This window comes from Delphinus delphis, chromosome 19, assembly GCF_949987515.2.
Source record: "Delphinus delphis chromosome 19, mDelDel1.2, whole genome shotgun sequence".
In the NCBI taxonomy this organism is placed as follows: domain Eukaryota; kingdom Metazoa; phylum Chordata; class Mammalia; order Artiodactyla; family Delphinidae; genus Delphinus; species Delphinus delphis.
Window position 1 is genome coordinate 40,065,755 of NC_082701.1, and position 26,807 is coordinate 40,092,561.

The following is a 26,807-nucleotide window of genomic DNA, read 5'->3' on the forward strand; positions in this document are numbered from 1 at the left end:
ACATTTTATAAAAAATGAGCAAAGTGTACCTGTCACTTCAAGGGAAAAAATTTGACAGTAGATAAATTTCGACTTTAAAGTAAAAATTAGAGTGTTGGAAAACTTGTATCTCCCATCGTGAGCTTGATAGCTTCCCAATACTTAGAGATTTTTCTGATGAGATTGGTGGTGAAATTAATGACTGTGATTATTTGCTGCTGTATAATGAAATATGCCACCATAGAGAAGATCTGCATAACTCATTGAACCAATATTTTCCAAATGACCAGTGCATACATCACAAAATTATGCATGGGTAAAATATCCATTCAAAATAAGTGATAAATGAATGGATTTTAATGCAGCCAAGTACAGAAAGTTTATTGATATGGTTTCAGATTCCATATTGTACCTAACTTTTAAGAAACTACCATTTGTGGACTAAAAACAAAAAGAAAAACAACCATTTGTCTAGCTTTAATGTATCAAAGGAGAACATCCAGTTATATGAAAAAGCTATTAAAATACTCTTCCATTTTCCAATTTATATACGTGTATGCAAATGGATTTTCTTCTTACACTTCAGCTAAACAACATTCTACAACAGGTTGAATGCAGGAGCATGTGTGAGAATCCAGCTGTTTTTGTTTACAGTAGACATTAAAGAGATTGGCAAAAATTAAAACAATGTCATCTTAATTTAAAAAAATAAGTAAAATAGGTAGATTTTTACTTTAAAATATTTATGTTAATATGAAATGCATTGATTTTCCTTTTATTAGTTGGGTCAAATGCTGCTGATAAGAAATGGATGAGTGGAAGAATGCCAAGTAAATTGCAGCATCTAGTGGTGGATGTGAGGTGTAGTAACTCAAACATCTGAGAAGGTCCTAAGGCTAATGATGACCTTCCTAATGTCATTAAGAAAAGGGAAGTTTAAATTTAAGTGCATTCTGTGTCAGGCACAGGGACAGATGCTTTTACTTACAGTGTTTTTTATAGTCCTCATATCTTCTGAACTAGAGATTATTCTGAATCAGAAGTTATTCCATGTTAGAGATCAAGCAGTGTATACTTGGAGAGGCTGAAGAATAATCCCAAAGTCATACAGCTAGTGGTAATGTAGCCAGGATTCTAACCTAGGGTCTGAGTCCCAATACCTGTTACTGGTCACTTCCTTCATGGGTGTATATATACAATAGAATCTAAATGTGTACATGGCACACACGTTTAGAACTGTTTCATTTTCTGAAAATTTTGAACAAAGGTCCTAATTATCTGAGAACTGTTTTAATAAGGAAGCTAATCAAATAAGTTCCCACTGGTCAGGGATGGAAGAATATGTGCATTAAAAAGCATAACAACTGTCGTGCTTTGAACTGCAAAGAATTGATAATGAAAAATTATGGTTAATTTTTTTGTGTGACATAGTGATTTTTTAAAAAAGTTTGTAAAGATATACACTAAAATATTATATATGAAATGTATGTGCAGGATTTGTTTAGAAATTGTTTAGAGCAACTAGATGGGGTAGGGACTGGGAGAAGGCGAGTGGGTTGAGGTTGTGTATGAAACAAGATCGGGTATGTATCAATATTTGTTTGCAGCTGGGTGATGGATACATGGGTTCATTAAACTGCTGTCTCTAATCTGAAACTTTTCATAGTAAAATGTTTTTTAAAAATCTATTTTTAGACATCTTCTTGGGACCATTATTATAAATTCTTTAGTAATTCATTTCTGTGGTAAGTATTATCACTAGTGGACATTTGTGCTCACATCGAGTCACTTTTTAAATTAAGGCTGTTTCTTTGTGTTCTGTCCAACAGCCTGGCACCAACATCTGTTCGCTTTCCCTTCCTCTTTTCTCAGCTCTCTCTTTCCAGATGTAGTGAATTGTATGCAGACTGACAACCTGGAACTAAAGAAGCTCGTGTATCTCTACTTGATGAACTATGCCAAGAGTCAGCCAGACATGGCCATCATGGCTGTCAACAGCTTTGTGAAGGTAACTTTTTCCCAGGGGCTTAAGAACAGTCTCTTCTACCTCAGAAAACCTTTTCAGAAATGTCTCTTGATATGGTTAGTGTCTGCATTGCAAATAAGCAACCTCTGTTCCAAAAGAGGGCCTCTAGAGAAGTATTGGCCATTGAGTGGGAATATTCATGATTTAAGCATTCTGTATGCCAGAGTTTGTCTTCCAGTTCAGACCATATGGTGAGCCTTCTGTCAGCTGGGCTTAGTGCATCCTTGCCAGGTGGGAGAAGAAAGCCAGGTGAAACCTCACTGTTTTATCTTCCAAGGCTGACAAAGGTTGGGCATATCATTGTAGTGTCAGTAACCTGGGGTTTTACCTATTTTATCTTTGTAGAAATTATGCTTATGGTTCAGACGTAGTGGAAACTACAGGAGCTGCCTTTTAATTTTGTTTTATTGAATAGGTCTTACAATAGTTGATTAACTTTTTTGTTATTGTGGAAATTTTCAAACATATTCAGGTTGAGGGAATAGTATAATAAATTCCTAAATATCTACCTTGTAGTTTCAGTAGTTACCAACCTATGGCCAGTTTTGTTTAATTTAACTCTCCATACATGCTTTCCTGACCCCCACCTCCTCTCCTACTGGATGATTTTAAAGCAAATCCCAAACATCTTAAGAATGAAAAACTCATTTAATCAGCTGATCATTAAAGAAAGTCCTTAATATTATTGGATATCCAGTCAGAATTCTCCTATCATTAGATTTGATGAACACAGTAATAAGGTTGTTCTTATTAGGATTTTTGTTTTTTGTTTTGTTTACTTCCTTTTCCTCTGCCTGGAATTTAGTCTACATTAAAAGCAAAAATCAGACAGCATTTCTAAAATTAGCTTCTTTAAATTGTTTTGGAAAATAAACATGCTTTCTTCCTCCTCATGGAATTTTTGTTCTTTTTCTGTGTTTAGCTACAATGTACAGGATCATTGTAACATTACATTCTTTCTGTCTGGTGATTCATAGATGGATGATATCATTGGAAAGAATTTAGTTTACATTTTTTGGAAGTGAGCATGTGCATAGGTTTATAATGTTTAAAGAAATTTTTTAATATAGGGCAATTTAAGGGGTGTTCCTTCTTGGTAAGAGTTCTACTTGTACTGTGTTTGGAGGCACTTGCTAGGAAAGGAGAATGTATGTTAATCAGGATTTCAGAGGACCCTCTCTGCTGCTTCGCGCAAGGAACTTATGTTGGGCACAAACCAGCTTCTAGATTCTCCTTTGCTTTCTTGGCTGTAGGCCCCAGATATCCAGCCCTCTTTTCTCCCTGCTTAATATTTGTGGAGTGGGACATATCTTTCCAATTCCTGATTTTTTTGTTGTTGTTGTTTTTTTTGCGGTACGCGGGCCTCTCGTCGCTGTGGCCTCTCCCGTTGCGGAGCACAGGCTCCAGACGCGCAGGTTCAGCGGCCATGGCTCACGGGCCCAGCCGCACCGCGGCATGTGGGATCTTCCCGGACCGGGGCACGAACCCGTGTCCCCTGCATCAGCAAGCAGACTCTCAACCACTGCGCCACCAGGGAAGCCCAATATTTTTATGTTTTATTAAAAAATTTTTTAAAGTCTTTTTCCTTATAGGCTATTATAAAATATTGAGTATAGTTCTCTGTGCTATACAGTAGGTCCTTGTTGGTTATCTGTCTTATATATAGTAGTGTGTATATGTTAACTTTAGTTAAAACTGACTCTCCGTGAAATACTATTTGAAAGAGAAAAGATAGTTTGAAGTAAAAAAAGTTCTCAGTGTTAAGTCCTAGGTTAACCTCCCTGAGTCTGTTTCCTCTTCTGTAGAGTGAGAGGTACCAACTTAGAGAGTCGTTAGGAGTATTAATTGAGCTCTTGCATAAAAAGCATCTGTGAAAGTGCCTGGCTTATGAGAGTTCATGAAATGATGGCTGCTGCTGCCATGATTATGAAGTAGACATTAGGCAAAGGTTAACATTATTGCTACAATATTAATTTAAAGGGTTCTGACCCCTTTGATAGCTATACAGGTTCATATGGTAAAATCTTTCTGAGGGAATGAAAGCTAAACTTATTTCCAGACACAGATTTATTAGTCCATTATTTTGAAAGTAAACGTATTCAGAATGAGGAAGCACTTTGGTACGAGAGGAAAATAGCTCCTATGATTTCTTCACAGATAATCAGAGTTTTGAAAATTCTGTCTCACTAAATTGATATTTGCGAGAAAGATACACTTTTGGGTGATAGTGATAATTCTCTAGCTTTTGCCCATGCATTAGGATTTTCCCTCCTTACTGCAGTTTTCCTTTTCTCTCTTAGAGGCATTTTGAGGTATTCCAACTTCAGTTAATGTTTACCCCAGAATCTGCCACGCCAGAGACTCTCTTGACAGCCCCACCACATGTACTTTGCTTTTTGTTTGTGAGCTCAGGTCTCCTAAATCCTTTGGCTCAGCGCCTTAGCCCCTTTGATCTTGTCTTCTAAGCCTTCTGAGTTCTACCATCTCTCTGAGAACTGCCCCTGGGAATGCCCTTCTTCCATTGCTCTGTCCTGTCTGCCAAAGCACAGACTACTGAATTAGTTAAAAAAACAAAACCAAAAAAACCCCAGAAACATATTTTGGTTTGTTGAGGGTTTTTCTGCACAAGCAGCATGCTCTCAGAACTTGGCCCTGTATGGCCTTTAGCAACGGTTCTAGTTAAACTGCCAGCTTCTTTTAATATGAACTTATTTTGGAAAGCTGTTTTATGAAAAGTAACATTTTTTTTCTCAGAAAAAGTATGTATTTTAACCATGTACTAGCCAGCATGTAGAAGCCACATGAGATTATGTGACAGTGGTTCTCAACTGGGGGCGATTTTGCTTCCTGGGAGACAGTTGGCATTGTCAGGAAACACTTTTGGTTGTCACAACTGATGGGAAGGTTGCTACTGGCATCTCGTAGGTAGAGTTCAAGGATACTTTAAACATCCTGCAGTGCACAGGGAGCCCCCTACAACAACATGAAGGACTAATTTGTTTTAAAAACTTAAATAATGCCTGACATATAGTAAATGCTTAATAAATGACAGCTATTCTTGAGAAACAAATCTAAAGTGACGTACTTTCTGATTATTGTAATTTCTAGTTAGGCTTTAGAAGGTTTGTGGTGGTTTGCTGTCAGTCTGAGATGATAAATGCTGAAAAACTGAAGTCTCTCTAGATCACTTTGTAAATTTTAGAAGGATTTTTGTCAGAATATGTTTGTTGTCCTCGTGGGCAACGTTAAATCATCTCTTAATGACCTCATTTAATTTAGTACTTTAATTATATGAATTCTGTTATCCCTAAACATATATCAATAAATAGAAGAAGAGTTATAAAATTAAAATATTATACAGAAGCAAAATTAGAAATGCGTGATGCTCTTCATGCCCAGCGTCCATAAAGGAGTACCAGAGCTGGTAGAATTTTAGGCATGTGTGAGAGTGTCAGTATGTGGTAGGCACTGGGTAAGAATGATGTAGGAGGTAACATGTTCACTCAGTCTGTGTCTGGATGCCGCAAGTAAGTAATGTTGTATTTGGTACTAAAAAATGAGTTGCTGGTAATTTCTGCAGGATCAGAGTGTTGAGTAAGTGGAATCATTGGAGGCTGCTCTGTTATAAGGGCAAGTGCCCATCTCAGTGCTTTTTGGTTTTTAAATTCTTGCAGAGGAAGGAAACAATTTTTGTTTTCCTTTATGATAAACTTTGTGGAGATCTTTTTATGTGTATTCTCACCTTAGGAATTTTAATCATCAGTTTTCATTTTATCAGTTATTAGTAACTTAGGTTTGTTTTTTTTTTTAAATCTCATTTTGGGGGCGGGTTTTTAGATTTAGAGAAAAGTTGCAAAGACCATACAGACAGTTCTCATATACCTATCTTCACACAGTTTTACTTAATGTTAACATCTTATATAACCATGGTACCTTTGTCAAAACTAAGAAATTGGTGTTGGTACATCACTATAAACTGAAGTACAGACTTTATTTCACCTGTTTCAACACAAATATCCTTTTGCTATTCCAGGATTCAGTCCAGCATACCAAATTGCATTTAATCACTTCCTTTTATAAAGAGTTGACTCACTCTTTATGAAAGTATCTCAAAAACAGAAAAGTGCTTTGTAACTGTGAACTTTTTTTTTTTTCACTCCAGTACTAACACATGAGGGTTAAAACTCAGGCTCTGAAACCAACCAGACTTGGATTTGTATCCTGGTCTGCCATTCTTAGCTTGGTGGTCTCCCTAAACATCTCAGTATCCTCGTCTACAAAATGGAGATTATAAACAGTGCCTCTATCATTGGAACGTTGTGAAAAATAAAAGAGGGCTTGCAAAGCACTTAATAGTGAACCTGGTATAGAGTAAGCCCTTAATAATAACAAAGGTTTCTTTATTGTATAGTGATCGTGGTGTGGTTATTAATGATTTTAGAAGGGTTAATATTTCAACGGCAAATTTATTTTTTAAAGGTATTTAATTCTTCCTTTAAATAAAGCTGTTTTTATTATTTTTTATAATTTTATTTATTTATTTTTCACTGTGTTGTGTCTTCGTTGCTGTGTGCGGGCTTTCTCCAGTTGCGGTGAGCAGGGGCTACTCTTCCTTGCGGTGTGCGGGTTTCTCATTGCATTGGCTTCTCTTGTTGCAGAGCACGGGCTCTGGTCTCACGGGTTTCAGTAGTTATGGCACGCAGGCTCTAGCGCGTAGGCTCAGTAGTTGTGTCACACAGGCTTAGTTGCTCCGCGGCATGTGGGACCTTCCCGGACCAGGGGTCAAACCCGTGTCCCCTGCATTGGCAGGCAGATTCTTAACCACTGTGTCACCAGGGAAGTCCCAAAGATATTTAATTCTTTTGTATACGTTATTTAAATCCAGACATTATTTTTTAGGGTGATTCTGAGGGCAGCTTATCTACAAATGAAGTGAATCTATTTACAGTATTACTTAACACATCATTGCAGGATTACTTTTAAAAGATAATTGTTCAAGGATATGCCTAAAGCAGTTTTCGTAGGCAGCTTCCTGAAAACTGGATCTGTTGTACATAGTAATTCAGTAGTGTACCGAAAGATCACGGCTTATTCATTTCTTAGTGTCGCTTTTAAAATGATCTCAAGGCTCTAATTTGGCAGGGGATTACTTACTCTGAAAAGGGAGATAATGGTGTAATAATAAATTTTTTGTTTTGTTCATTTTGCAGCATGCTTTTGTGTGATTTTAGGGCTGGTGGGCCAAGTAACTCTTGGCTTCTTAGGAGTGCCTTTTGTCCATTTGTAGATATTTATTTGTAGTGTTTTAGCTTTGTGAATATTCACATTTCATCAAAACACATCTTAAGCTACTTATGTAAGCCCCTTAACTAAGTAATGAGTTTTATTGAGTCTAATTTTTAAATCTTACTTGTTACCAGATATTCAGACTCTCTTGCTGTTAACGGTATGTGTTGACTCCACTAGGTAGATGTGTTCACTTAGCTTCCTCATTCTGGGAAAGAAGATGGGGAAAAAAAACGGAACATTGCAGAATGTCATATGTAGTCAGTATATTATTAGTTGGCAGTCTGGACAGTGTCTTGGATTAAAGCATGACTGTAAAATTAACTGGTACAGTATAGTCATTGTATTCTTTTTTTTTTTTAACAATGCATTTTAAAATTTTTATTTATATATTTATATTGGCTGCGTTAGGTCTTCGTTGCTGCACGCAGGCTTTCTCTAGTTGCGGCGAGCGGGGGCTACTCTTTGTTGCAGTGCGTGGGCTTCTCATTGCGGTGGCTTCTCTTTTTTTTATTAATTAATTAATTTTTGCTGTGTTGGGTCTTTGTTTCTGTGCGAGGGCTTTCTCTAGTTGTGGCAAGTGGGGGCCACTCTTCATCGCGGTGCGCGGGCCTCTCACCATTGTGGCCTCTCCTGTTGCAGAGCACAAGCTCCAGAGGTGCAGGCTCAGTAGTTGTGGTTCATGGGCCCAGTTGCCCCGCGGCATGTGGGATCCTCCCAGACCAGGGCTCGAACCCGTATCCCCTGCATTAGCAGGCAGACTCCCAACCACTGCGCCACCAGGGAAGCCCGCGGTGGCTTCTCTTGTTGCGGAGCATGGGCTCTAGGCACGGGGGCTTCAGCAGTTGTGGCATGTGGGCTCAGTAGTTGCGGTGCGTGGGCTTCAGTAGTTGCAGCACATGGGCTCAACAGTTGTGGCTCGAGGGCTCTAGAGCACATGCTCAGTAGTTGTGGCGCATGGGCTTAGTTGCTCCGCGGCATGTGGGGTCTTCCCGGACCAGGGATCGAACCCGTGTCCCCTGCATTGGCAGGCGGATTCTTAACCACTGCGCCACCAGGGAAGTCCAGTCATTTTGTTCTTAAGGAGATGATAATGACTGAAACATGCTTAGAATAAATGCCCTGTGCTTTAACGTGTTATTTGAGGCAACTCCATAAAGAAGAAAGTGAGATTCTGAACTGTTGCTGATTTTCAAGAGGATAAAAGTATGCAAATCACCTTTATTTTCCATTATAATAGTTTTGGTCAGTCATTCTACTGCGTTCAATTTATTCAAGTCTTCAGGGGCAGCAGCCAAAAGTATTGTAAATTGAGCGGGAAAATTGAAGTGTTTGTTCAGAGTGTTTGACCTTGAAGGTCATTGCTAGAAATGAAAGTCTTCTAAATATAGTTAATAGGAGGAAGTCACTATATTGGGAAGTGCTATCTTTCTTGGGTTCTGAGGCTATGAAAATGAGTGAAATTAGAGAGGTCATTCAAAGGAACAGGGAAATGTGTGAGAGATTTCTCCTAAAGTAGCTTCTGTCTGTGATACTCCACTCCCAACGTATATCTAGATTTCCTTTTAGAGTTCTTTTTTTACAGGATCATTTTTATTTTAATCATACCCACCACTCCAGCTTGCTCCTTAAAAAAAAAAAAAAAGAGGTCTGGGACTTCCCTGGTGGTCCAGTGGTTAAGACTCCACTTGCAGGGAAGAAGGTCCCGCAAGCTGCAGGGCGCAGCCAAAAAATAAAAATAAAAAAAGTAATGTCAAATTTATGTCCTCAGAATTGCTGCATATGAGACAGGGGTAGCTTATAAATCAGATTTTGTAGCTGGATAGTAAATCTTGCCTCTTTGAAGTGCTGCTAGGATGTGATTATCTCTGAAATAGATAAAGTAGGAGAATACATTTTTCTCCTTGTATAAATCTGCCTGGAAATAATGTTTTGATTATATTATTCTCCCCAGCTCCGATTTTTCTTTCCCTTTCCCTTTCCCCCATTTGATGTTCACAACTCTTGGAACTTCTATAAATGCAGGCGGCAGAGTGATTAGTACTCAGACACTAGAATCAGATACAGGCCTTGAGTTTGGTTTTTTTTTTTTTTTTTTTTGCGGTACGCAGGCCTCTCACTGTTGTGGCCTCTCCCGTTGCGGTCCCGTTGCAGAGCACAGGCTCCGGACGTGCAGGCTCAGCGGCCATGGCTCACGGACCCAGCCGCTCCGCGGCATGTGGGATCTTCCCGGACCGGGGCACGAACCCATGTCCTCTGCATCGGTAGGCGGACTCTCAACCACTGCGCCACCAGGGAAGCCCTGGCTCTTCATTTTAATTATGGTAGATAGGAACCTTCCTTGCCCGGCTAAAGCTCGAGCTACTATAATGTAAGTGCTCTTCACTTGTCTGGGAAATTGTTCCTTCTGGATTTAAGCAAAGCTCACCCTGATAGTTTCTTTCCATCACTGAAAGTACAAATATCTTCTGGAAAGAACTTTACATACAATTTTATTTTCTCTTGGTCATTGACATCTCACACTTACTCATTCACTCAGCAAATATTTATTGAGCCTGTGCTGTATGCCAGGCATTGTTCTAGGCTCTGAGGATATAGCAGTGGACAGACAAAAATCATAGCTCTTATGGAACACTTATTCTGAGGGATAGGGCAGAAGTATATATAATATGTATACGTAATACAGCATATAATAGGTCAGATGATGATAAGTGCTAACAAGAAAGATAAAGTAAGGAGGAGATCTAACAAATGCTGGGTGGTCAGGAAAGGTCTCCCTGAGAAGGTAGCATTTGTATAAATACCTAAAGGAGGTCAGGGAGTCAGCCAAGTAGATACAGGAGGAAGGGAGAAAAACACAGCTTACTTACCTTGTGTCCTTAACTGAGTCAGCTAGCCACTCACATTGCCTAAGAGCTATCAAAATTAGGTTAATTTCTGAAGAACCCTCAATGGATAACTAAATATTCTATATTTTATGAGACATTTAAGTGTAGGTGGCAGGGACTAGGAGAAGGGGATGAGGTTGAGAGAGCGTTGCAGTGGTGGTGTGTTGTTAAAAACAAACAAACAAACAAACACCCTTCCCGAGATTCCCTTATTATGCTGAATGCAAGAGGTTGGGTGGTTTTCCCTGTCACCCCATCTCCTTCTGCATCTTACAGTGAAACTTCAGCCACAGTTGGTTGATATCTCTGACTATGAAATAACTCTCAGAATGCTTAATTTGACTTCCTATAGGCTGAGGAGAAATGGGCTGTGAGGCAGGGAGTCCTTACATAATATGGGGAGACAGAGAGGACTATAAAATAGGAAGGTAAATGGTGTGAGCTTCAGATGTTTGGGGTATTGGCTAGTTCCCTTCCAGTTTGAACATCCCTTATTGCTGGTTTCCTAAAGTCTTCTGATATCCCTGCTCTGTTTGTAGTTTACTGGGATTGAGGCATCCGCAGTGTTGGATCCCAAATTTACCTATGTATGGAGTTTTGACTTTTCTAACTGATTTTCTAATTTCTTTATACCTGGGCCATGGGAACCTCTGACAACATTACCTTATAGATTGGATTGAGCAAAGAAATTATAATTTAAGGTACTAATTTGCAGTTTCTGTCCTCAGTATCTGTGAGCGGGTAACTCCTTGGCTATCTCACGCCAACTCAGCAGTGGTGCTTTCAGCAGTAAAAGTCCTAATGAAATTTCTAGAGTTGTTACCCAAGGACTCTGACTACTACAATATGCTGCTGAAGAAGTTGGCCCCTCCACTTGTCACTTTGCTGTCTGGGGAGCCAGAGGTGCAGTATGTCGCCCTGAGGAACATCAACCTGATCGTCCAGAAAAGGTTGGGAAAAAATGAATTGGTGATTAAAGTGTTTGTAATTTTGAATTAAACTTAATAACATCATTATTAAAGAGGACTGTGTTAAAACTCTGTTTAATGTATGGAAATGAAAATACTGTATGGTAGAGCAACTTGCCCAGGGTCAGGAGGCTAACAGTTGATTTTAGAGTGTTCCTACAATGAATGCCTGGTGTTGCTCTACAATTTAGTTTCTTTTCTGAAGGAACTCTTAGTTGTATGATAGCTAGTGTCTGCTTAATATGGTTCAGGCTGTAATTTAGATCAGGTTGTTGTTCTTCCAGTGGTTCTTCTTGGCAATATATACTTTACTCCTTAAAAATAGTCTGCCAGATGGATCTGGTTAGAGGGATGTAGAGGAAGTTTGTGAGTTTTTTTTCCCTGGAGTGGAGTGTGTGAATGGAGAGCAGAGAAGCACAGGTTAGGTATTAATGCAGACTCAGAAGGATATATCAATATATGCCTCACCTTCCTTATCTTGTGTTTCTGTGTACCACAGGCCTGAAATCTTGAAGCAGATCAAAGTTTTCTTTGTGATGTACAATGATCCCATCTATGTGAAACTAGAGAAATTGGACATCATGATTCGTTTGGCATCCCAAGCCAACATTGCTCAGGTCAGACTTAAAGTAGATTCAAGTTAAGATCTAAAAACTTAGATCTTAAGATATGGCCTTCAGAAAAACCTAGGCCATGAAATTGCTGTTGGAGAATCCTTAATGATTATTCACTTCATGGATTTTTAACAGGTTCTGGCAGAACTGAAGGAATATGCCACAGAGGTGGATGTCGACTTTGTGCGCAGAGCCGTGCGGGCCATTGGACGGTGTGCCATCATGGTGGAGGCAAGTGTCCCGTGGTAGTTGTGATCACGTTGTGGGATTCTGGGTATTCTCTTCACCTCTTTCCTTACATTTTTAAGTTTATCAAAATAATAAAGCACATTGTTAAAATATTAAAGAATTTTTAATGAAAAACAGCTGTCCCTGGTCCCTCTCTTTCCCGAGGGAATCATGTTTAACTCTGTTCCTAGTTTTAGTTATTTTGATTACTTCCATATCGCTAATATCCTTATGCTAGTATTTATTGATTTACCAATTGTAGACATTGTCTATTAACTTTCCCCTATGAGAGAAGCAACTTGGTTCATATACTCCATCACTCCTACTTCTACCGTTCTGTATAGATCCCCTGTATAGTTATATCATGAGGTTTTTGTTCCTATATTATCTTTGTAAATTGAGATAATATACCTTTATTTCTTGTTCTATCAACTAGAGTCTTGCAAAGCTTGCTGTGCGTATTATGCCTGTAAATATGTAGAGCCTACACAATCAAATGATTGCGTTTTCTTTCTTATAAAGGCTTTTGTTTTTTCTGTAGTTTATAATGGCCTTTGTCTTTGTTTTTTTAATTTCATTGTGCCTTCATTGCACTCCTATCTTCTTCCAGCTTTTCAAGCGTAATATCAAATTAATAAAACTTTTCTTTTGTTCTAGACCCTTCTCTCTTCCAGTCCTCTGTCCTTCCAGTCCTTACTCCAGTCTGGGTGGTTGCTTTCTTGTGTTCTGCACAGCTGTCTTTCCATACAGCCTCCCTTCATTGCTGTTTCTTGTTATGGGTACTTTTTCATAGCATTCCTTTTTTTGTGGTTGCAATAGTTTCTTAAATCTCTTGTGATGTGAATTACAGTTTTTGGTTTTGTTTCTGCAGTTTGAATTTAATTATCTGGAGTATTTTATGGTGATGGTTGCATGTCTATATATGATTTTTTAATTGAAGTGTATACCATACTTACAGTAAATTGCTGCCTATTTGTGTTAAAAATGAGATGACAGAAAAGTTGTCAGGACTTCTGTGCACATAGGCAGGACTGTTGACTAGCAGGTTTCTGCTTTAGGGCAGGGAGTTGATCTTTACTTGGAAGTCCTCTTGAAGAGCTTCTCTGTGGTCTTAGAGGGCAGATTGGTTCTAGCTTGGTTGCAGCCTTCCAGTAGGTATTAAGGGCTACAACTTACAATGCACTGCTTTATCAGTCACCAAGCCTCTGTTTTTCCTCATTCAGAAGTTTGTTGCAATTAATGATGGCTTCTGTGCACAACGATATTGTGGATTCAGAGCTCCATATTTGTTCTTACTACTTGACTATGTGCAATTCTGCTTTTTTTTTCTTTTGACATTTTATTTAATTATTTATTTATTTATTGGCTGCGTTGGGTCTTCATTGCCGCGCGTGGGCTTTCTCTAGTCGCGGTGAGTGGGGGCTACTCTTCGTTGAGGTGCATGGGGGCTTCTCATTTCGGTGGCTTCTCTTGTGGCAGAGCACGGGCTCTAGGTGCACGGGCCTCAGTAGTTGTGGCTTGTGGGCTCTAGAGCACAGGCTCAGTAGTTGTGGTGCACAGGCTTATTTGCTTCGCCGTATGTGGGATCTTCCTGGACCAGGGCTCCAACCCTTGTCCCCTGCATTGGCAGGCGGATTCTTAACCACTGCACCACCAGGGAAGTCCCTACAGTTCTACTTTGAGTCAGATTGGACCATATGATTTCACAAGGATAGTTACTAAAATAATTTGTACAGTATGACCAGTGCTTCACAGGAACAGAAGGAAACAGATGCTGTGTCAGAGAAGTGTCTCTGAAAGCCAAATTCCTAATTGGCCTTCCTTGTTTTTATTTACTGAATGCTGCTTCATATAGTTACCACTGATAAATCGTTTAGTAAAGTAGTTGTTATAGCAAGAAGTCAGTTAATCCTGGTTTCTACTTCTGGTTCTGCCAGCTCAGTTGCTTCACATACTTAATATATACTTCTGTTGCTCCATTTGAGAAATGGGAAAATCTGTTTATTGGATCTTGATGTGTTACATCTTTTTTTTTTTTACTCCCACACTTCTTAACTTACCACCACTACTTAACTTTTTTCTTTTTCTTTTCTCATTGTGGAATAGCCACCTGCTTATGGTATTAATGCAGACAATTTTCAGAGCTATTTTGGTAGCAGAAGAGTCATTTTGTGCTTTTCACTGCCAGAATGTCATTGTCTTACTAACCTCTCTGACAGTGCTCTTGCAAAGAGTCTCATTCCAAAGTTAAAGAGATTTTTCTATCCCTGGAATTACTAGAAAGTGTTCTCAAAGCATCTAGATTCCTAGCAGCTGTTAGTACCGTCTATTGTGACTAAATGGAAAAGTTATCCATCATCTTCTGGAAGAGATGAACTTCTGGTGGCTCTCACTTCTTCCTTTGATTCAGGGTGCCCTGGTGGGAATATGAGTGTGTGAGGAATGAACTTCCTTTGGAAGCTTAAGATCAGCCTTCAAGAATCCTGCCTTTTAGATAGTGTTCTCTTATTTCCAGTTACCTGGATTTGCCTAAGAACTTTTCTTAGAACTGGTTAAATCATGAAAGTTATTAGTTGGAAAGAGTTGCCTAGTCCAGACACAGTTATTGGGGCAGGAGAGGCAGTGATTGCCTGTTTTTACCTAACCTATCCATGGGACAAGGGCAAGAACCAGCGAGGGAATTGTAATAGCCTTTCTCTGTAGCTTCCAGACTGAGCTGCTGCTGTTCTCTCAGGGCACCTGACCCTTTTTTAATGTGTAGTTGGTTTCAAAGATATGACAGATGAGAAAAAAAGAATTTTAGTTTAGTGCTTAGCTAAGATAACAGGGCCTATTGTAAAATTTGGGTGTTAAGAGTTGGAGTTGTTTTTTAGCATGACTGTAAGTACAGGTGTTTCCTTGTTGCTTTAAGTACCCTGAGGTGAAAAAAATGTATAATTTTATCATATTAAGTTGGTTAGGTTAAAGATTAAGCATAAGCCATTGAGTCAATAAATAACACTGAAAAAGCAATTTCATGGTACTGTTTTTTCAGTAACTTTTGCCTGTTCTTTTTTGTTTGGTTGTTTTTTTAAATAGATTTTACTCTCCACCCCACCTCCAGCTTTATTGAGGTATGATTGACAGATTTAAAGCTGTATATATTACAGTGTATACCTGTTTCTTTAAGGAGGAAATAAACCCCTGCCCTCCTTTTCTTACAAATAAAATGATTTTGTTTGCGAGATTTATTTATATGTTTGGTTTTGTTTGAGAGAGATTAAGTCACTAAGTTAAGGTATTCCTCACTTCCCACTCTTCTGTTCTTTGGTGTTTACCATTTCTCATTTTTGTAGCTCAAGATAAGGTACTGACTTACGTCTTACGCAAACAAAAAGCATATGTATTTACTACATAAAATCATAAAAAAAAGACAAGTTAAAAGTAGAACACTCTGCTTTCTCCTACCCCTGTTCTACCCTTCCAGAGATGATGTGGACATGATTTTAAGTCTTTGTTTACATAGTCCTCCATAAACAGGTGTGCTTTTTACAAAAATGAGATCATTCTACAAATGCTATTTATTTATGTTTTTGTAGTCTGCTTTTTTTGCTTATTATACATGGACATTTTCTCATGTTACTGATAATATTTTACATCATTTTTAGTGGTTTGTATATATACTGGGTGATTGCTTCATAATTATTTAGCCTTTCCCTTCCTGTATGGACCTTAAAGTTGTTTCTGCTCTTTTTCCAAATAATGGTTATAAGGAGGATCCTTGTAGCTAAATCTTTGATCTCTAGTTGAGGTGACATTTTTCTCATTACGCTTAGCCATTTGGAATTGCTTTTTCATGGCATGTGTATCTTGTTTCAATGTGTTATCTTTTCCACATTGATTTTTTAAAGTTGTTTTATAATTAATTAAAGGTATTAATTCATTTAATAGCCCTTCATTTCATTAATAGTTATTTTCCCAATTATTTTCCTTTTGATTTCATTTGACTTCTTGATGCATAGGAGTTCACATTTCCTTATGTAGTGAGTTCTATCCATTTTCTCTCAATGGTATCTTTTTTAAAAAATAATAAATTTATTTATTTATTTATTTTGGGCTGCATTGGATCTTCGTTGCTGTGTGTGGGCTTTCTCTAGTTGCAGAGAGTGGGGGCTACTCTTCGTCGCGGTGCACGGGCTTCTTCTTGCGGTGGCTTCTCTTGTTGCAGAGCATAGTCTCTAGGTGTTCGGGCTTCAGTAGTTGTGGCATGCAGGCTCAGTAGTTTTGTCTCGTGGGCTCTAGAGCACAGGCTCAGTAGTTGTGGTCACGGGCTTAGTTGCTCTGTGGCATGTGGTATCTTCCTGGACCAGAGCTCGAACCCGTGTCCCCTGCATTGGCAGGCGGATTCTTAACCACTGAGCCACCAGGGGAGTCCCTCTCCCAATGATACCTTTAGTGGACCACCTAGAAAATTGTGCTTCACTTCAAAATTATATAAAATTCACTTTTATTTTCTACTTTAATGGCAATGGTTTGGTTAAAGATAAGAGTGTGGGGATCAAACACAAGAACAATTCATCCTTTCCTTACTGTTATGAAATGTTGCCTTTATCATATACTAAATTTTATATGTTTGTATGCCTTTCTCTGTTTCTGGACTTACTTTGTATATACAATGATTGGATATTTACTTTTGTTCCTCTGCCATACTGCTTTAATGGTGTTTTTAAAATTTAATCAAAAGCAATATAGGTGAGATGACAATTTGCTTGAAAATTACTATCCTAGACTTAATTGTTTTTGAATATTGATGCATCATGGGAGATGACCTTTTGTTTATCTTTATTATAATAATGAAACTAAGGGTTCAGTAAATGTTAGCTTTCTATCAAGCCTTATGCTGAGTACTTTATTTGTACTGTGTAATTTGATAATTTAACCCTTACATGCTTTATAATTTATCATAACTTTTATATTTAAAATTTCCCAACTGTTTTGCTGTTGTAATAACAGCACAGGAAATAACTAGTTGAAAATGAATAAAATAGAATTCAAAAATGGGAAAACTACAATAATAAAAGAGAACAGAATCATATATGACCTCATATAAATAACCTCAAGATGCAATTTTGTTTTCGTTATATTGCTTGGAATGGTTTAAATTATAGTACCTTTAAAAGATTTTATTACAGAAATTTTTAGGTATACACTAAGGTAAAATTGATTAATGAGCTCTCATATACCCACCATCCATCTTGAACAAATATCAACACATTGCTGTTCCCATTTGATCTTCTCCCTCTCCCTCCCCCTTCAAGGGAGTGGGTTACTGTTATATTTTAATGCAGATCTCAGATATCATCTTATTAGAGTAGTCCAATGTGTATATCTAATAGATAAGGTCCTCTAAAAAAAAAATTGTCATGATATCGTTACCGTACTCAACAAACAGTAACTCTTAATCTCATTAAATACCTAGTCCATGTTCAGTTTTCCCTAATTGTGTCTAAATGTCTTCTTACAGTTGCCTTGTTCAAATCAAAATCTAAATGAGAGCTAGCTATACATTGCATTTGGTGAATACGTCTCTTAAGTCTTTATTTATTTATTTGGGTGCCATTTGTTGAAAGGACTAGATCATTAGGCTTGTAGAATTTTCCAGAGTCTAGATTTGGCTGATAGTATTTTAGTGATGTTGTTTATCTCATTCCTTCATCCCCTTTAGAAAATTAAATCTAGAGGCTTGGTAATATTCATATTCAGTGTTTTTGGCAAGAATACCTCTTAGATGCTGCTGTGAATTTCCTATTGCATCTTATCGGGAGGCATATAATGGAATGACCCATCATAATACATTGTAATGTATGATAAGTCAGTTCTTGGTTTTTAGGATCTCTCTTCTGGAACCTTCTTTTAAAAACTGTGACTTATTGTTTCAATACATTAGTTTTGTCACTTGTATTCTTCCATATTCCCTTCATTAATAAAAGACTAATAGATTAAATTCTATTTTATAGATGAGCCATAGGCTGTGGAAAGTTTCAGTTTACCTAAGGCCATAGACTTGCAGTTATATAGCCCAGAAGATGGCAAATTTTTCTTACAGTTTTTTGAGTCACAGAGAACTTTGAAAATATAATGAAAACTGTAAACCTCCCAGGAAAATATGCTTGTGTGCACAAATGAAATTTGGCAGTTACATTTCAAGAGGTTTAAAGATGCCTTCTGTCTGTGCTCATTCATGAACTGCAGATAAAGACCTCTTCGCTTGGCTTATTCTTTCATTCTTATTCTTTCCTTCTACCTTGACTTATGCTTTCTTCTCATTTCTGTCATCCTGGCTATCCAAGATGATTTTTTTCACTTGAACTGTTTCTTGTAATGAGTAAAATTTGGAGTATATCTAGAACTTCTGTATATCTCCATCAGATAACCCAGCCTCTAGTATAGTGTGGTCAAATTAAGTGCCTCATCTTTTAGTCTAGTTTAGTTGATAACACCTGAGTGTTCCAAAAAAATATTTTTTATTTTATTTTATTTTTTTTGCGGTACGCAGGCCTCTCACTGTTGTGGCCTCTCCCGTTGCGGAGCACAGGCTCCAGACGCGCAGGCTCAGCGGCCATGGCTCACGGGCCCAGCTACTCCGCGGCATGTGGGATCTTCCCGGACCGGGGCACGAACCCGTGTCGCCTGCATTGGCAGGCGGACTCTCAACCACTGCGCCACCAGGGAAGCCCAAAAAAAATATTTTTTATGTTGAGGTTGTGTTATTGGATAGATCATCTGACTTCTCATTATGTTCCTCTTTGCAGCAATCTGCAGAGCGCTGTGTAAGCACATTGCTTGATCTCATCCAAACCAAAGTAAATTATGTGGTCCAAGAGGTGATTGTTATATCTTCCGCAAATACCCCAACAAGTACGTCCAGATACTTCTGCCCCTCTTCCTCAGATCATTTAGGAAATGTTTAAGTAAGGCACTTTGAGGTTGGCTAGGTAAGAATTAGTTTGTAAAGTAACTGGTCATAATTGAATACTTTATTAAAAATCAGAAACATATAAGTTGGTTAGCACAAGGATTAAAATCTGATTTTTCACTCTGCTTTATCACTTTTAGAAGAATTGAAGCTCTGTCTGAATATGCATTGTCAATTGACATATATTAAAGTTAGCCAGATTCTTTGGTGATGAAGTTACTATTAAATAAGGATACCCATATATTCCACGTTGTCTGGGCATAATCCATTTTATGCCTCTTACCAGGCATAATTAATAATTGTGCCCCTTTTCACTCTCAGAAACGTCTCAGTTTGAATAATAAATTATATGGTCACCTTATTGTAAAAGCCAGGGAGGTGACAGCTTCACTATTCACTTAGTATGTTACCTAGTACTTGTAGAAAATTATAGAACATGCCACAATGAACTGTCAGAGTTTCAGGCCTTTTCTGAAGTATTGTAGCTGCTTCCATTAAGATATACAAAATCTACATTTTCACTCCACAAAAATTTTCACATTGAGGCCTCTTAGTTATGAAACAAAAATACTTTTTCAGATTTGCTTTTGAAGGCAAACAATTAAGGAACCTGAAAAGAGTGAAATAAGAGCAGATCTTATAAGCATCCTAAATCTCATTTTACCTTATAATCATAGAGATGAACTGTGCTAAGGCTTCTGATTATCGTTAAAGATAATGTGAAATGAAGTGACTTACAGTTAGTTAGCTTAGTGGTGGACTCAGAATTAGAAGAAATATTTTAATAAGGTAGTGGTTTATTAAGCATTATGTGTACTGTCTCTCTCTCTCTCTCTCTCTCTATATATATATATTTTTTTTAATTCTAGAAATGGTATTTTTGGAAAAAGGATCATATACTTTTACCACTCTCCCAGGAAAGAGGAGGGTTGGGTTTCTAAACTTCTTGATTAAGTGGGGAGGTGTATATCTTAATGCTTGGTAAAGAAATGTGTCCATTTCTGGTCTGTATTACTGAGGGATTATGATAGTTTAAGTTTAAGAAAGCATTATCGAGGACCTGGTTTAATCAGTGGAAATAGGGCAAACAATTAAGTGTATTATTCAGTTGTCCATATCTCATTTATTATACAATTTCATTCTGATGTTTAAAACTACATTAGCCGGGCTTCCCTCGTGGCGCAGTGGTTGAGAGTCCGCCTGCCGATGCAGGGGACACGAGTTTGTGCCCCGGTCCGGGAAGATCCCACATGCTGCGGAGCGGCTGGGCCCGTGAGCCATGGCCGCTGAGCCTGCGCGTCTGGAGCCTGTGCTCCGCAACGGAAGTGGCCCGTATACCGCAAAAGAAAAAAAACACATGAGCCAAGGAGATGGATTTAACATGGTAAAGAATGAGAGCTATAGACCTGTGAAAATAAATACTTGAATTGCTTATTTCTTTAGAAAAACAGGTCATTAGTGTGGGTGCCTTGGGAGGAAAGAACATAAAGATCTCTATAGAAAGCAGAGATAGGTGGATAAGAGACAAAATTACTGTTTCTGGATGCTATTGCTGTCTGACTCCATTTTCCTAATAGTAAAGTGGAATTTCTGTTCCTCTACGATGAAGGTAAAATGAAGTAATAGGAAAATTCTCTGATCTAGTTATGAGAAAGACTGTGAGAAATGTAAGGTAGTGGTATTATCTTAAACCATAGGTTAGTTTTTCCTTGTGAAAAGAATATCTGATAAGCTTTTATAAAGGTTTATGGTCTAGTTATTAAAACATAATTGAAGGAAAATTGAAGACATTTATAATTTTCTGGCTTTAAACCCTGTACATTCTCTTGGCTAAAAGTCTTTGTAGTTTGGTGGTGGTTTAGGGTACCTCGTCCATGGTTTTTTGCTTTGTAGGCTTCATTGTTAAATACACTTCTCAGTTTTGCCTTCAGTAACCATAGTCCATTTTGTTATATCAGATATGAAAGTATCATTGCCACTTTGTGTGAGAACTTAGACTCACTGGATGAGCCAGACGCTCGAGCAGCTATGAGTTGGATTGTGGGAGAATATGCTGAAAGAATTGACAATGCAGATGAGTTACTAGAGAGCTTCCTGGAAGGTTTTCATGATGATAGCACCCAGGTAAGTTCCCATCTATATCTTAATGTATTAGATGTTTTGGGGACGACTTCAGGAAAGGTAAAGGTTAGGCAGTTTCATGTGTGCGAATTTATATACACATATAGTATGTTCATTTTTCTCCCAAAAAGGGGTGACCTTTTTCAGTTGTGCTAACTTCTGTTGGAACAAGCCTGCCTAATTTAGACAGTGGTTCTCAAACTTTAGTGAGCCTTAGAAGCACCTAAGCACTGGTGTCTAACCTGTGTTAAAGGACAGGTTGCTGGGCCCCACCCCTAGAGTTTCTGAGTCAGTAGGTCTGAGATGGGCCTAAGCATGTTCATTTCTTACAAGGTTGAGGGTGGTGATGCTATTGCTGCTGCTGGTCCAGAACCACACTTTGACAACTACTGACTTAGAGCAGTAGTTATTACTTTTTAATTTTCTGTCACCTAAAGATGATTACCCATTGCTGTTAGTAATGGTTGTGGCTCAGTTGCAGCTGGGGTTTCTGTCTGGGGTGAAGGCTGGCATGTGCAGTTTGAAAAGATTCTTTGTGGATGGTTAGACTCCTTCCCATCTTCTGTCTCTCTTCTACCAAAACTGAGAGACCTTCGAGTCAAAGGCCCAGAGAAGCAGATAAATTATTAAAGCTTTTTCCCCGGCATCTGTACTCACTGCAAATTGAAGTTCATGTGTGTAATCTATCATAGTAATTTTAATAGGCCCTACAAGGAACATATACCAGCCAGTAGTCTCGTGGTTCGGCAGGCAACTCTTTTTTTTTTTTAATTATTATTTTTAAAATTTTATTCTTTTTTTTTAAATAGATTTGTTTCATTTATTTATTTATTTATTTTTGGCTGCATTGGGTCTTCCATTGCTGTGCGCAGGCTTTCTCTAGTTGCCGCGAGCGGGGGCCACTCTTCATTGAGGTGCGAGGGCTTCTCATTGTGGTGGCTTCTCTTGTTGCAGAGCACAGGCTCTAGGCGCGCAGGCTTCAGTAGTTGTTGCGCATGGGCTTAGTTGCTCTGCGGCACGTGGGATCTTCCTGGACCAGGGCTCAAACCCGTGTCCCCTGCATGGGCAGGCGGATTCTTAACCACTGCGCCACCAGGGAAGCCCTAGCATGCCACTCTTAATTGGTTGTGATCTGGCATAATTCTACTGTCTTGGCTCTTGCCTCAGTATGATAAATGATTCCCTAATTCCCTGGAAGTTGTAGCTTTTGGTGGAAGTAAATAATAAAGGATTTGGTCAGGAACCAGTTTTATTGCCATCAGTATGTTAGCGTGTACTTTAAGAAATACAGGTGATTATCTGGGCCAGAAACAAACCAGCAGTTTTTGATGCCAAAAAATGCAATTTGGAGATAGGAGGCTAGTGAGTTTTCAGTTGATGAAAACCTTTGACTGCTATTGTGTATATTGGCTGAGTTTTAACCTTTGTTTCTTAATCAAAATCAGAAAGACCTCATAGTAAGTCATATTTGGGAAAATATCACTTTGGAATTCATGGTGTGGAATAATGCAAATGCCTTTCACTTTACCTATTAAATTACATTTGCTTAGGTACAGCTCACTCTGCTTACTGCCATAGTGAAGCTGTTTCTCAGGAAACCATCAGAAACGCAGGAGCTGGTACAGCAGGTCTTGAGTTTGGCAACACAGGTAAGAAGTCTGAAAAAAGCATGGAGTTGATTTGTCTTGTTTTAAATTCTAGGAAATTGTGAAACTTCTTCCAAGAAGGTTCATTTGCAGAGATTTTAAACGGAAGGAGTGCAGTCTTTAGATTCTGTTAAAAAAAATAAAAACAGTGCCTCTTTTACATATTCTGCTGAATTAGAACTGGTTGTATGGCTTCTAAATGAATTGACTGACTCCAGTTTTAATGATAATTCATGAAAATTGAACTTAGACTCTTTAGTGTTAATGAAGGACATGACTTTGTGAAAATGACATTGAGTCTCACAGTATCTCCTTCTGGGGGACTTAATTTCAGCTTTCAAATGAAAGTACCCTGTAGAGATGGTAAATGCTTTGACAAATATCTCGTGTGCTGTTCTATCTTCTAGATAAGTTGCGTTTCTCTTTAAGTACTTTTAAAGTGCTAATGCTGCTTCCTTAATTATTTAGTATTTTTGGTCCTTTTAGGGAGGGTTCTGATTTCAGGAATGTGGCAACCAGCTGGATACACAGAAATCAAAGTAATTACTTTTTCTGACGTAACTAGTATAATGATCAGTCCATCATGATCCAGTAATGTTCTTAATTGAATTTGAGAACAGGCTGGCTTTAGCAGGCTGTCAAGAGTTATGATGTGCGTTTACACATGGAATCTGATTCAGATATTCAATTTACCATTTTCCTCTTTCATCTCTTTATAGTTGTATATTAACAGCATTTGAACTCTTTTATAGTTCTTTAACCTAGCTCTGAGCTGTCATCTTTCCTTTTTTTTTTTGCTCTGGGGAGCTTTATTTCATATCAATAGTGAACACAATTGGAGGACTAAATATGGTAAATCCTGTAATTAATTAGTACGGTTGGGGTGTGCACTTAGTACACTTCTTGAAACCCAGTTCCAAACTGAGACCACAAATGTGAACCTTGAATAGTTGCCAATGCATCATCTGTTAAGTGGTCAAAGTGCATCATTTTGTACATGATAAATGCAAAGTTCTTCTTTCCTCTGACAGTATTTAATTTTAGAAATGCCAGGAATCCATTTTAAGGAAAAGAAGTTCGACGGGCAGATAAGGCATTTGAATACTTAATGGAATACTATAAAGCAGACAACATTATTAAATAAATTGTTTATAGAATATGCTATACAACTCTGAAAAAAATACAGCCAAGAAAACTGCTACAGTCAAAGGCTACTTTCTGACACTTGATTCCAGTACAGATGTTTTACAATCAATGAACTCAAATGTGAAGAAAACCTGAACTAAAAATTAAGATAATTGTCGTGTCTGATTACTGATGCATGTAAACATTACTGAGAATTATCGCTTGATTATCTTTTAAGGAGCAGTTGACCAACAGTAGTTGAGTTAAAGCATGTCAGAAAATTCACTTCACAGAAAATAGAGGTGTCCCACTCCACCCCTTGTACCTCTCAGTCTTCTCCATTTCTCCAACAAATTATGAATGAACTTTTTAATGTGCTATTGCCCCAAGTCTCTAAACCTTCACTTGACCCCATTATGATTAGTGTGAAGATGCATCCATATGAGTATGTGGAGTCAAGGGCAGGCCATGGCTCACCATCTGTCCATGAAAAGTGGACTGGGAGGTTGTCCATCACTGATGAGGCATGTCTTGGCACTAAGAGCAGAAATTGGTCATCTTCTGAATCAAAGTAGTTTAGGTTAGACGTTAATTTTCACGTTAGTGTTTAATAGGTCATCTACAGGGGGCCATTTTGAATAGAAATTGCCCCTTCTTAATCATGTAGTGCTTATTACAGACTCTGTAGGGTGATTGCCATTAAATTAGCCATGTATTTGACTTCATCTTAGGGCCTTGAAGTTCATTTCTGTCTTGCTACAGGCCCTGGAGCCTCTCTCCTTTGTATGAAAGAAAGAGCTCTGTATAAATTAACTAGATTCAAAGAAGTCTTGTGTTTATTCTAGATGGTAATATAGTAAACTTGACTTTAATGAGGCCTATGTATTAACACTTCAGAAAACTCCCTAAACACAGATAAATACATATTTATACAGTCTCTTAGCTTTCTCAGAAGTCTCATTTTCTTCAAGAATCATGGGATTTCTGTTTATTAAAGTATCTCAAGTTTTAACTCTCCCCTGACGGCCACATTTCAAAGCATCAGCAATATCTGGCTCTCCATGAAAGTTACCACAAGAAGTAGAAAATAAGGAAAGAGAAAATGTAGAGATGGGAGTGCTGGGTGGTGACCTAGAATCACTCGGCAGGTAAGAGACTGTCTCGGCTTACATTGTGTGACAGATTCATGCCTCAGCCAAATTGAAGATTCTGTGTTTATGTATGTGTGGAATAGTCAAAATCATCTTAACTGCTGAGAGGCCACTTGACATTCATCCACCTTGGAAAATAGATACACCTTTCCTATCATTAATTTTACATCTTTTAAAATTTATCTGTTAGAGCTCTTTGAAGTGTTTTTTCTAAAACTTCCTTTTGCCTGAAGCAAAGCAATTAATATTATCTATATTGAGCATTCTAGATTTCCTAGTCTAGACCCTTTATTACCCATTTGTATCTCTGTTAAGATGGAGTTAGAACAATTTTCTAAAAAGAATTTTGGCTTTGCTCCTTGTCTACTCACTTTTTAAATTTAATTATTTATTTACTTTTGGCTGCACACGGGCTTTTTCTAGCTGCAGCGAGTAGGGGCTACTCTTCATTGTGGTACGCAGGCTTCTCATTGCAGTGGCTTCTCTTGTTGCGGAGCACGGACTCCAGTACTTGTGGCACGTGGGCTTCAGTAATTGTGGCACACGGGCTTAGTTGCTCCGTGGCATGTGGGATTTTCCCAGACCAGGGCTCGAACCTGTGTCCCCTGCATTGGCAGGCAGATTCTTAACCACTGTGCCACCAGGGAAATCCTGTCTACTCACTTCTGAATAGATAAGGCTACCCTCATAATCAAGTGAGTGTCTTGGTAGATTCTATTGTATTCACAAGTTCTGAACCCTGCCTTCACCTCCATTGTCTCTTAAGGCCTCTGTATCTGTATTTAACAGGCAGCATAGGAGAGCTGTGTTTTAGGTTCTTGTCAGAGTTCAAACTCACTCTTATTACAGTATTTGCCTGAGATAAAGTGTTTAGGGAGGATTCCCTATGTTCTTATAGATGTTGAAATTTACCACTGAATCAAGCCAGATTAGTAGAGAGCTGGGGATCTAGACTGCATTGTATTTGACCCTTATTAGAATTGTTTTTACTGAATTACACTAATATCATCATCCTGTAGTAAGGGTTGTCATGAGAAACTATCCTCTTTAGATCTGTTATCAAAGTATTTATTCCATTATATATTTTTTTCTCTATGAAACCCCATAAAAAAATTCCTAACCAGTTTTGGATTCTCTTATGCATTAGTATGTAATTAACTGCCCCTCTGAATGGCTTATCTGACTAGACTTGTTTTCCATGTCAGATGTTTGAAACCTTAGAATCAAATTTAAGGATCTCCCGTAGAAAATGTGTGGGTCATCGTGGCTTGCGTTTTTCTGCCTTTGCTTCTAATTTATGTTCTCTAGCCTTAGATGTATTTTTATAAGCTTTGCTAAATCCTTTTCTAGAACACGGCAGGGTATAAATAAACCATCAGACGTTCCTAATTCTAGATTTTCTGTACAAGGACTAGTAGAGAATCTTAGTAACAACAGTCATCTGTATAGTGCTTACTATGTGCCAGGCTTTCAGTAAGGGTTAATACTGTTACTCTTCCCATTTCATAGGTGAGGAAACTGAGACATAGAGAGGCCGGCCCTGTTAGTATGGGGTGGAACTAGGACTCAAACCCAAGTAGCCTGGCTCCAGAGTCTTTGCCCTTTTCTACTCTGTTAATGCTGCTTCTCAAGTCTGAAAGTTAAGAATGACTTTTGAGAATACGCATTTCCTGTCTTCCCTGCCTGAAGCATTGTTGTGTATAAGCCAGTATAAATAAGTGAACTTAGAGGTTTTAAGATTATTGTGGATGATTATTTCATATTTGGCTATAAATAATTAATAAAGTTTCTCTAGACTTGCCTTTTCTGTCCAATTAATG

At 38.2% G+C, this 26,807-nt stretch overlaps 1 protein-coding gene across 1 annotated transcript in view; it reads left to right on the forward strand.

The window, feature by feature from the left end:
- LOC132414588 (AP-2 complex subunit beta-like) overlaps positions 1-26,807 on the forward strand; it is a 202,221-nt gene that overhangs the window by 145,140 nt on the left and 30,274 nt on the right. The window contains 3 exon segments of the mRNA XM_059997267.2: positions 18,781-18,886; positions 20,903-21,068; positions 22,616-22,714. Coding sequence (XP_059853250.1) covers positions 18,781-18,815 — 35 coding nt within the window. The 3' untranslated portion in view covers positions 18,816-18,886; positions 20,903-21,068; positions 22,616-22,714.